A 12,869-nucleotide genomic window follows, 5' to 3' on the forward strand; every position below is an offset into this window, starting at 1 on the left:
GAAATGTCTAGATTGCCCTCAAAGTGTCTTAAAACTTTGGACAATGTCCAAGTTTCCCCCTATAAAATGGCTTGCTTCATTTGTACATGGTGCTACAAGATTTGTACGTAGACAAAATTACGAAAAGGGTAGAAAACCCAGTTCTCTTAAACCAAAATCAGATTAATATACCAAAACTAGATTAATAAATCCTTTTGTATGAAATAAGAAAATATGTTAATTTTTACACTATTAATCGTTTATAAAAGGGAATATACCACAGAATAGTAATGAAGTTTTAGGAGTTTTCCAATTAGGTCACTAATAAAATTTATTGTTCCAATTAGATCATTCTACTTTATTTTGGTGTTCTAATGCTAGATATTTTACCTGAATAGCAGGTTATAGTCCTACATGACATTTATTTAACTTCTTTTAAAAACATGATGACATGGAATCAAATAAAAAAAATATAATAAATCAAAACCCAAAACATTCAAATATTACAAATCGTAGATCAATTTTAACTTTCTATAACAATTGAAACTCTACCATCCATTCACGCACTGCAGGTTTCAACGCACTGCCGGTTTCAACGATGGCGAATCAAGAACAATCGAACAACTCAGTACCAATTGATCAAGCCTTCAACCAACCGAACAACTCAGTACCAAGCAAGCCTCTGCCACTGACTGCAAATAATACAGAGGAGCAGATTCATGGTTTGACGTCACAGTCCTTTACTAATTGTTTGGCACTGTTGCAAATCACTGATCATGTGAATTGTTTATATTTTTCTTTTTCAAGCGAGTGATGTATGCGATCGCTTTGACTATGTGTCTTTCACTATTTGTTTGGCACTGTTGCAAATCAATTATCATAGGAATTGTTTGGCACCATCACTTTTTATTTATTTTAATGATACCTCTTCTATACGTGTTAGCATAATTCAGTTCGGCTATTGATTAAAACCGAACATACAACTATTGTTTTAGTATTAAGATTATAGCACTGGTTACAACAATTAAGATTTTATAAAGCTTTTGATAACTTTTTAGAGATTTTGAAAAAAAAAAACATTTTTTAATTTTTTCGCATTTTTTTTAACTTCTCTAAAATTTTTTATTTTTTTTAAACCTATTTCGCATTTTTTTTCTTAATTCATTTGGCATTTATGTGCCATGTCAACAAATTTTTTAAATAAAATACCTAAATAAATGTCATGTAGCTTCTATTTAGGTAAAATATCTAGGAATGAAATATCAAATGAAACTTGAATCATCTAATTGGAATTATGAATGACCTAATTAAAATACTCTTAAACTTGGTTACTATTGTATAAAATTAACCCTTTATAAAACCATTCCAGTTTTAATACTATTTCACTACCAGTTTATCTTTGATTACCATTGGAGTTGGTAACACCTACATTGTCATGAGTTTAAGTCCTATAAAATGAAATTTATCATTAAAAAGTACATCTTTGATAAACTCAATGATTTATTAAACGTAGTTCATATAGTTATGTTTTGAATATAATATAATAATATAATCTTATAATAAAATAACATGGACATTAACTAATCATTTATTATTTTTATTTTTGGCTCTCACAGATGCGCGGAAACCCGATCTCCAGCCGCCCGAAGGCACGACAGTGGAATAATCGGTAAAACCTCGCCTCTCATCCAAGACGAACCGACGCCACCCGTATTCGCCCTTCACCTGGATGCCCCAGAAAATAACAGTGAAAGTGGAGTCAAACCTGGGTCACAAGAAACATCAAGTCTTTCATCGACCATTCCACAACTACCTCATTACCTAAAGTCTAATACAATTGAAATGTAATTTTTGTCCCTTGAAGAAATATTAAGTTACTACTTTAAATTTCATAACTAATAAGTGAGATTTTTCGCGTTGCGCGACAGGCTTTCAGTTAGTATGGGTTTTGATTCGTTATAATATTGGTTCAATTTGTACTATATTGTTATGATACCGACATTAGGCATAGCGGTCGAAGGAGATATGCTTAATGGCTTAGTGACACGTGTTTTATATCAATTAGAAAACCATAAAAATAAATATTGGTACCAATGTTATTTTGGCAGGTATCTGTTTGATTTGTTACGGTAACGTTACGATATCGTTATCGTAACAATGTTGTTTGGCACGCCGAGAAACCAAATAAAACGAATACGACACTGGTATTGATGTTGTTCGGATAGTATGGGTTCAGTTTTCATGACAACGAACAAAAAAAATCAACTATATTTGACTAGTTCGAATAAAACTTTTATGGAATCGCAGATAAAAATAAACACGTCATAATGCATATTCAAAGTTTACGAAACATTATATTATATTGCTAAAATAATGAAAAGAGTAAACAAGTCATGTACGTTTGTGTTTCAATCGCTTATACATTACTATTCACAACTTGGTTTTGAGTAAAATTTGTATCTAAACGTAGAAAAAATAAACATGTCACATCAAAATACTCGGAGCTTTGTAAAACGCCGTATCTTAAAAGTTATAAGCGAAAAACATAACATGTTTAAAAAGAAATTATAATAATAAATATTATAATAAAAAGTAAAAAAAGGCTCGAATAGAGACTTTTAATGTTTTATAAATGTGTCTTAAATAATTTTATAGATTTAATACATTAATGTTTTATAAACGTGTCTTAAATAAACTTGAAGATTTAAAAACATTTAAGTTTGGTTTCAAGATTTAAAACATTTAAGTTAGTTTAAGAGAACTCATCATTTAGTTTTTAATATATATGCAAACTTTATTAAGCCAAAATCAAATTAATATACCAAAACTAGATTAATAAATCCTTTGAGTTAATTACATAGTTAGTCACTGTGGTTTGTCCAAAGTAACATAATTAGGTACCAATAGTTTAAAATCACATTGTAGGGTATTAACTTTTTATTTTGTAAGGTTTGGAGGTATTAACGTTATTTTTAGGTTTAAAATCACATTCTATTAGTACCTAAGTATTTTATTTTGTGTAAACCATAGGGACTAACTATGTTAATACTCTAGAAGTTAATACCTCCAAACGTTACAAAATGAAAAGTTAATACCCTAGAATGTAATTTTAAACTATTAGTACCTGAGTATGTTATTTTGTGGAAACCACAGGGACTAACTATGTAAGAAAATATGTTATTTTTTACACTATTAACCCTTTATAAAACCATTCCAGTTTTAATACTATTTCACTACCAATTTATCTTTGATTACCATTGGAGTTGGTAACACCTACATTGTCATGAGTTTAAGTCCTATAAAATGAAATCTATCATTAAAAAGTACATCTATGATAAACTCAATGATTTATTAAACGTAGTTCATATAGTTATTTTTTGAATATAATATAATATAATCTTATAATAAAATAACATGGACATTAACTAATCATTTTTTATTTTTGAAAGACATATCAATATTATTTAACTCTACACAATAACTAATGACTTCTGAACAGTAAGATAGACTTAAAACTTAATTTATTAATGATGAAAAAGAATTGATTTTTTATTAGTGAAGCGTATAATCATTGCTTTCATTTTTACCTCTTTGCCGAAACAATCTCTCTATATTCATAATTAATGAGGTCGACGAATATTTTGTAATTTGTATTCATCTGTCATTCTCCGCTCAGTAAGCTATACATTTACCAAAATCATTTATTCATTATTTCTGTTGAAAACTGAATTGAAGTGCTATAAGGCATGTTAATTAGATTGAAACTTTTCTAGAATCCAATTTCATGACCTCCCCCAATAGGCATGCACTAATTAAGCAAAGGTTACCTTTAAGTACTTATGTACCAACAACAGGGATGCCAAATGTGAAAAGACAATGCTGCATATTGGATGATTTTGACCTTTATGAGCATGTGGAAACAAAGGTGCTTTAAAGTGAGCTAACTTTATGTTCAGGTTCAAATATAATATGTGATGGCTGGTTTTTGGAGACCTTATTACAGATTACATTTCAAACTAATGACAGTTTCCTAATGGTCTAATTTACCAATTAGATGTGTTAGAAAAGAACCCAAAATTAACTATTTATTTTACACATTCTCTCTTTTATTTATGGATTTGGGTTCATAAACTGCCATATAGTAGAAGGTAGATTCCTTTCTTTTTGAAAAGTGTAGCATATACCTTATTAATTAAGGGATGCCAAATTATACCTCAAGCAAATAAAAAGGAGTTTGAAAGATCTTAAATCGAAGGTACTTCATTGTTACATGATTAATTGTTGAGGTTCATGCACGCATTTATTTTGCCTATAAGTATAGAGGCCATTAGTCACAATAAGCATCAATTCAATACATAGAAACAATTGAGTATACCTTTACTTCTACAAATTTGATCAAAAAGAGTATTTTTAAGTTTGGGCTGTAATGACTCGGTCAATCATTTGTCATGTTGCATTGCTTGTGGTGGTGATGTTGTTAGCTGTTGGTGAGGCGGCAACCCCACCGGGTATTGCTAACAACCCTAGCCACGCAACCTGCAAAGACCCAACTTACAAAGAATGTCACAATCTTGTGCATGTTTGTCCTAAGTTTTGTGATAATGGATGTACTGTTGATTGTCAGTCATGCAAACCTATTTGTAGTAGCAACAGCAGCAGCAACATCAGCAACAACAACAGCAGCAACAACAACAACAACAACAACAACAACAACAACAACAACAATAACAACAACAACAACAATAGTAGCAATGATAACAACAACAACAACAACAATAACAACAACAACAACAACACCAGTAGCAACGATAACAACAACAACAACAACAACAACAATAACAATAACAACAACGACAACAACAACAACAACAACAACAACAACAACAACAACAACAACAACAACAACAACAACAACAACAACAACAACAACAATAACAACAACAACAACAACAATAGCAATAACAACAACAACAACAACAACAACAACAATAGCAACACTAACACCAACAGCAACAACAACAACAACAACGACAACAACAACAACAACAACAACAACAACACCAACAACAACACCAACACCAACACCAACACCAACACCAACACCAACAACAATAACAACACAAACACAAATACCAACAACAACACCAACACCAACATCAACAACAACACCAACACAAACACCACCAACAACACCAACACAAACACCACCAACAACAACACCAACACCACCAACAACAATAACAACAACAACTCACCGCCAGAGATAGAACCTCCACCATCTTCACCTCCCTCCACTAATCTGTCATCTCCAACTGCTCCTACTCCCACACCACAAACACCTTCACCACCTCCTACTGTCCCTTCACCTCCAACACCGTCCTCACCACCTCCCCCCACCCCATCCCCATTAACCCCGCAATCACCGCCTACTCCCATACCTTCTTCCCCATCACCTCCTACGTGGTACCCTGCTCCACCACCTCAACCAAAGAAAGCCAAGTGCAAAAATAGCAATTATCCCCAATGTTATGCAACTGAGCATGTTTGTCCTGCTTCTTGTCCTAATCAATGCACAGTTGATTGTGTTACCTGCAAGCCAGTTTGTAGTAAGTACTTCATAACTCTATTTTGTGTTGTTTATTAATTAATAATCACTTTTTCATGTATATAAACAGCCTTGACTTTTACTAATAATTTAGTTCGATTTGAGTAAATATTACATACACATAGCCACCTAAACACCGGTACATATGTATGTAAATTTGCAGCTTGCGATATGCCGGGAGCAGTGTGCCAAGATCCTCGCTTCATTGGTGCTGATGGCATCGCTTTCTACTTCCATGGAAAGAAGGATAAAAATTTTTGCCTTGTTGCCGATAACAATCTCCACATCAATGGCCACTTCATTGGCAAGCGAAACAAAAATATGGGCCGAGATTTTACCTGGGTTCAATCCATTGGGGTTCTTTTTGACAATCATAAACTACAAATCAGTGCTCAAAAAACTTCCAACTGGAATGACGACAATGATCGTATCTCTATCACATTTGATGGGGAAACTATCTATCTACCAGAAACCGAAGGTTCTAAATGGCAGTCTTCCACAACATCAATCACTCGGGTTCAAGATGCCAACAACATCATTGTAGAAGTTGAAAACCTGTTCAAGATTATAGCCAAAGTGGTTCCAGTAACAAAAGAAGAATCAAGAATCCATAACTATGGTATAACCACTGATGATTGCTTTGCTCATCTTGATCTCAAGTTCAAGTTCTTCTCGTTAAGTGATGAAGTGGATGGTGTTTTAGGCCAAACTTACAGGAGTGACTATGTGACCAAGGTGAAAATGGGTGTGTTAATGCCTGTGATGGGTGGGGATAACAAGTTTGTGACTACTGATTCATTTGCGACCGATTGTTCTGTTGCTAAGTTTAAGGACAACAACCATGAAAATGGTTCATCTTTGAACTTGGAGTTGCCAAGCCTTAGGTGTCAAAGTGGTTTGAATGGAAGAGGGGTCGTGTGCAAGAGATAGATTTTTTCTTCTTGTTACTCATATACTTCATATAATTACTAAGTGTAACAAAGATGTGTAAGACAATAAGGAACACGATTTCCAAGATATTGACCAAATAAAAAGACTTTTATCTCAATTTTAAAACATTATCAATTTCGGGTGTGCAAATAAACTAGCAAACTAGAATGTATAAAATAAAATAAGATCCACGGGCTCATATTGATCTCTTTGTATCTTTTGTTTAGATGTGTCTGAAACTGGTTCTCAAATTTGTTTAAATTTCATGTATTACATAGTGCTAAATAGGTGACAAGTATGCATTGACTAGGTTATTCCCCGGGTAGATATCCGGGTAGTAAAATTTAAATTACAATCAAAGGCAACAATAATATACGGGTTCAATAGTCTTCAACACACCCTTAAATCTTTTTATGAATATGTGTGTTGAGAAATGATATGTTTTTTTATTTTTTGAAAAAAAAAATACATTTAAATATGAACCTGAAATAAAAGAAACGTTCCGTTACTTATGTAGATACTAAATTACATTAAACTGAAAAATGTAGCTCCCAATCATGAATTTCTCAATTGATTCGTGTACATATAAAAATTATTCTAAGGTTCTTAAGACCGGATATTTTTCTAACCAAATAAAGATACCTTGGATTTGTGTACAACCAAGAAAAACAATGAGAAATTTTGTTTCTTTAGTTTTGGTAATGATAAGCAAAAAATAACAGTAACACAATCAGCTACCTCTAAGTGGTAACCCGGGTTGGAAAATTTAAATTACATTAATCATAAGTGTATCAAAAAAAATAATGCAAATAAAGTAACATTACTGCATGTCACAAATTCTATTTTTTATACTCTTTACCGAGAACCCATTCGAATCCAGATACCCACGGGTTGTTTTATATTTTTAGTTATTAATCATGTATATTTTTTAAGTATAACGGCTTACTTTTTTAAAATTTGTGAGGACATTCTTAATTCTTAATCTTAATACAGTAATGAGATCTCAATATAAGAATGTTTTCTAAACCCATACAAAATGTCATATTGATTTATAAAATAAAAATTCAAATTACACCTAAAGAGCATTGGGTCTTTCGGGACGTACCCCAAGAAGAACACCAACCTCAAAAACGCCTAAGGCTTTATAGAACGGGTTTTACCAAACCCCTAACCCAACCACTCTAACCGATACTAATAATTACTTTTAACTCTATACTCGCGACCACACACAATCCAAGTAAATTAAACCTATATTTTACTCCAAGGAGATATTAAATATTTATGTGTAATCATATAGATTTTTATTGTATGCCACATGATCAGCAAAAGAGCAAGCCCTCATGACTGATCGTTTGGGTTAGCTGGACTCTTTTGACCATTCCGAACGACCTTTTAAGAGCATAAGAAACAAAAAACAATATTACATTGAGATTATAGGATTCGAAGCTGCATCCTAAGTAAATATACAAACAGGCGCAACTAGCAGCTTTATATCATCATTATTAACATTTTCATGTTCGTATTTATTTTATACAAAACCTAAATGGGGAATTATTTTAGGCCCTTAAAACTATTAGGCTCCGTGCGCTCGCCTAACCTGCACCACCACGGGTCGGCCCTGATCTGTGTACATACGCGTAGTTTTTTGTCCGTTGGATTGAACGGTTGAAAATGGACATCTCAAATCCCAGCTGGAGCCTAAATATATCGAAAATTAATAATCTAATAACCAAACTATTACCTCCTTCTTTACAAAAGAAGCTGAAAACGCTAGTACCTCCTTCGGGTCTCCAAGCACAGCAACGAATAACGATAGCACCATCGATCGCATCCTGATTCTCTAGTCTTGAAAGTAAGTTGCACCCGTTGCAAGAGACATAGTGACCCCAGGTACAATCCCTTTATCAACATGAACCTGCCATAAAATATCGTAAGCGAATACCACTTAGGGACATTAATATGCTAATTCTTTTTTAATTGATAACACAAACATAGAACATTTGTTTATTAAAAAGACACTCTTGTAATTACATAAAAAGTAAAGTCTTGATGAGTCCATAATAAAAAAGATGAAAAGTACCTTCAAATGTATACGTGTTTGATGAGTTGATGATGAAAAAAGGGATTTCTTATATGAGTCCATTTTCCTACACCGAAATGAGCAACACCATCGAACAACTTCTTTACTTCCGAAAAAAGTCCACACTCTATGAAGCTTCCTTTGATTGCCACCTGTCACAGATCTCATCGTCGTCTCAGAATCATCTTCAGGCCCACTTGAAAAATTTTCAATGCGCTTTTCAATCTGCAATAAATAAATAATAAATTACTTACTAACAAAGAAAATACAGTTAAAAATGCATAGGAGTATAAATTTTATTATGTCAAGGATTAAGGCGTCTTCCAGATGACGAAACAACACTTACTCTTTCTCTGAGCCATCTAAAATTTCCAACTGATATATCTGCAAGCTAAAAGACATCACAAGGTAATTAAGCTTCCAATGAAAGATATGCTCACAAAAAGATATTTTTTTTTAAACATAACATCTGATATTTAACCAATAAGTTCGACCACAATTAATAAAATATGAAAATACAACAGGGGATTTTGAATTTTCCAAATAAAAAAATCATTTTAAACTGGTATTTACACACCCATTACACAATATATACTAATACTAATTTCAGAAGGATGCTCATATTCAACTTTAAGAGATAAAATTAAAACTAATTTTTTTGGATGAAGTCCATACACCATGATCCATAACATTTGTATTAATAGGAATAAATGTGTCAATCGTCATTCCTACAAAATTGAAACATGGTGCCCCTTTTTAAATGAAAAAGGCTATATTAGATTTGTATCATACGAGCGAGATCTCCACCCAAAACCTCCTATCACTTTAGAGCATCAAATAAATAACATAGAAAAAGTCTCAAAATCACTCAAATTCAACCAAAAATAAAATTACAAAACCTGGTTGCACATGAGCATAGACATAAGACATACCTGGGTCGCAGGTGGCCTAAAATTCATCAACATCGTAATCGAGAGCTCGAACGATTCTGTGAGCGGCGATCAGTGCAATCCTTGAAGTCTCTTCGACGGTAGTCGGAGTTGAAGAAATCACTGGCATTTCTATAAATTGTAAATACAAAACGTTCAGATCAAAAGAGAATAACAAATGATCAAGTTAGTAGAATGATTCAGAGATGAATCATTTAAAGATTTTAATAAAAAAATAGTGCAAACCAGGCTATTGTGTATGTTCTCCTCTCCATGCATAAGTTCCACCAATTTTCACTGATATAAATGCTTCTAAAGAACATCCAATTACAAGAGGCATACATGACGTTCCACCCTTTCTTAAAAAAACAAACAAACACATGAGCATACAAATCAAATGTTGTGACAAAAATAATATATATTCATCGCTTAACTCATCAGTTGGTTCAATATTTTGATATAATCTTAGAAATGAAGGATCACTTATCATATTCATGTATATGGCAGAGAATGACTGCCTACAAAAAAATTAAGAAAACATTGGATGTTACAAACCATAATAGGAAATGCAGCAAGAGAATATAGAAAGTAATGAAATTTAAAAAAAATGAATACTAAGTTTAGTTGCTTCCACCGTTACCTGTTCACCGTATCTAAGTTATCAGTTCCTTTATAACTCTTGTACAACGCAACCTTGGAATGAACCGGCACAATGGTTGTGCAGAGATGGGTGTTCAGAGATGATGGCGTCCAACCTATGGTTTCAAACAGGGCTGCATAGGCATGCTCATGGATAATCACCACATTGTTCAGGGGCTGAATTGTGATTTCAAACAATACTAAAAACACAAAAAAAACAAAGGAATCACTACAAAATTAAAATCGAATTATGACTGAATTCATGTACAGAAATCGAAAAAGTAAATTATTAACCTCATTTATGGTAATGAACCAACAATGCTCGAATTTAGGGTTTTCTGAACTGCCTCCACCTCCGAATCTAGGGTTTTCTGAACCGCCTCCACCTCCACCACCCTCCAACCGTCGGTCCTCCTTCGGAGCAGTGGCTTTTGGTGAATCGCGAAGAGATTAGCATATCCCAGATCTACGATCTTTGAGAGGGAGAGAGAGAGAGAGAGAAGGAAAGGGAAAGAGGGAGAAGGGTCTAGGGTTTCAGAGTATGAAGAAGGGAATGAGGAAGCGTGGAACTAAAAGTAGAAGACGATGATGGATCCAGTAAACCAATGAATGAGAGGGAGGCTAGGGTTTAGAAAAGTGAGGTTGTAAAGTAATATTGTTTGGAAAAGACCATATATACGATCCATTTATTTTGACCCGAATCCGGATTCTGACCCTATTTAGAAACGGATCCCACCTCCCATTTTGCTCACATGTTTTCCCGCCCAAAAACCTTGTGAGACTGAACCACAAGCTGGCACATCAGCAAAATTTAACACATTTATTATATATAATAGATTTAATCTACCAAATAAAGGTATATTCTATCTAAATCAAAAGGTAAGCCCAATAAGTATAGCCCAATTAAGGAAAATAGGCCCAAGAAATAAACAAGAATTGAAAGAGAGGACCCGATCCAACTTAACAAGCTTTTGGGGCTGGAGAATGGTAGAGGTAGTCAGGGGGTTCTAGAAGAGTGTAACGCGGTAGAGGAGCGGAACGACCAGGAGGTTAGGGGGGACGATTCTAGCAAGAGGGTTTCTCCTACCAATCCTACTCTTATATCAGGAGGTGTATTAGTGTAGGGTAATGTGGTCTAAAATATACAAATTTTCATATAAATATTCCTACACTTTTAAGTGACTTTATGATTGTTAGTATCGATTTCTACAACTAATTGGTTTATATTTGGATTTTGTCGGTTTTGTATGACAATACTAAAATGCATTAAAAATGATATAAATGTTGTCAATTTAAATGATGAGTAATATGATGGCATTGAATGGAATTTAATTACAAACTGATTATTCAAAAGTTCTTGATAACTTACATACAAATAAAAAGAAAAGGTGTTTTAGTGTGGAGATGCATTTAGTGTTACGGTAATAAATAGTGTAGGGACTATATTGTAATTGTTAGATAGTACAAGGGGTCTATATGTATTAATTGTAAGTACATAAACAGACCTGGGAATGAGAATCAGTAGCGAATGATTTTGAGACTTTCTTTCTCTTTTGATTCTTTCTCTTCTATCTATCGCTCACACGCTTGATCACCATTTTCACACGTAACAATGGTATCAGAGCTTCCTTTCTTTTCGACAGTGGGTTAGGGTTCGGATTTCTACAGTAACAATCTATCGAAGTTAGGGTAATAACGGCTTCCTTTTGCAACAAATTGAAGCAACGATCAAGAAATATACTGATGATTCAATAGTAGGCGATTCAAGGTGGTGATTTCAGTTGATAATTCAAGGGTTGTATTTGAGAAATTAGGGCAGCAACAGATCAAGATTAGGCAACTACAAATCAAATTCAATTCAGCAAATACCATGGATGTAACACCCCGAAAACGGGTTTGGTAATCAAACTACGTTAATACTAAAAGACGGGTAAAGTACCGTTAGTAGTAAAAATAACCCGGTAAATATTTGGATTTAAATAAGAAATCCTAATAATTAAATACAAGCGAATCAAAGAATTAAGGAATTGAGTTTATAAGAGCCCGAGTTAACGGGACTTAAAATAAAACGGGTTTTAACTCCCGGAACCTACTAAGTTAACTAGGTAAAATTAGCCTAGTTAGTAATGGGTAATTAAATAATAAACTATGAGTTATAGTTTCATTTATGAATCTCTAAACTTGAAGGACTAAACATGGGCAACTAGAGAAGTGTTTTAATTAAAACACTTATATAAAAAAAAGAAATAAAAAAAACACACACACATGTGTGTACGTATGCGACCAGGAGAAGCTCCATGGGAGCTCAAACCCTAACTTCAACAAATCAACAAATTGAGGCTCGATTCAAGCCCTAAATCAACGCATGAACACATAAAAATGATCACCTAGTCATGGGGAGCACAAGGTATGTTGAATTGTGTTATTTGATGATACTTTGAAATTATGATGAACACCCATAATCAAAATTCTGGAATAGATGATGAATCTATGAGTATTGTTGTGATGAAATCCATGTTTAGGAACAACCCTAGTTAATAATTCGATGAACTAGTGTTGAAAAATAGAAATTTGATGATTACCCATATGTGTGCTAAGTGGGTTTAATATTATTGAGATGAACATATGATCATGTATGTTAAATTGTGAGAAAACTGATGTTATGATGTAAGATAGTGATAATGTTCATGAATACTAGACCAAGGGC

At 33.4% G+C, this 12,869-nt stretch overlaps 1 protein-coding gene and 1 long non-coding RNA gene across 5 annotated transcripts; one reads left to right on the forward strand and one right to left on the reverse strand.

Moving 5' to 3' along the window:
• Positions 1 to 5,113: 5,113 nt before the first annotated feature.
• On the forward strand, positions 5,114 to 6,645 carry LOC110916716 (myb-like protein U; the record flags this gene model as incomplete). Its single annotated transcript, XM_035985417.1, has 2 exons — positions 5,114 to 5,585; positions 5,748 to 6,645. Coding segments are annotated over 2 exons (1,239 nt in total), but the record flags the coding sequence as incomplete, so codon positions are not given.
• A 1,274-nt stretch (positions 6,646 to 7,919) lies between these two features.
• On the reverse strand, positions 7,920 to 10,821 carry LOC110915814. Of its 4 annotated transcripts, none has more exons than XR_004883860.1 (9): positions 10,457 to 10,821; positions 10,164 to 10,362; positions 9,958 to 10,037; positions 9,770 to 9,882; positions 9,527 to 9,655; positions 8,941 to 8,985; positions 8,595 to 8,819; positions 8,292 to 8,429; positions 7,920 to 8,212 (listed from the first exon to the last, which is right to left on the reverse strand). It is a non-coding gene; the product is annotated as an uncharacterized LOC110915814 (long non-coding RNA). The 4 variants fall into 4 exon arrangements; XR_002579289.2 differs by having other exon boundaries at positions 9,958 to 10,041; positions 10,457 to 10,820; XR_002579290.2 differs by having other exon boundaries at positions 9,770 to 10,037.
• Positions 10,822 to 12,869: the final 2,048 nt, after the last annotated feature.

The sequence above is a fragment of the Helianthus annuus genome, chromosome 16 (assembly GCF_002127325.2).
Source record: "Helianthus annuus cultivar XRQ/B chromosome 16, HanXRQr2.0-SUNRISE, whole genome shotgun sequence".
NCBI lineage: Eukaryota > Viridiplantae > Streptophyta > Magnoliopsida > Asterales > Asteraceae > Helianthus > Helianthus annuus.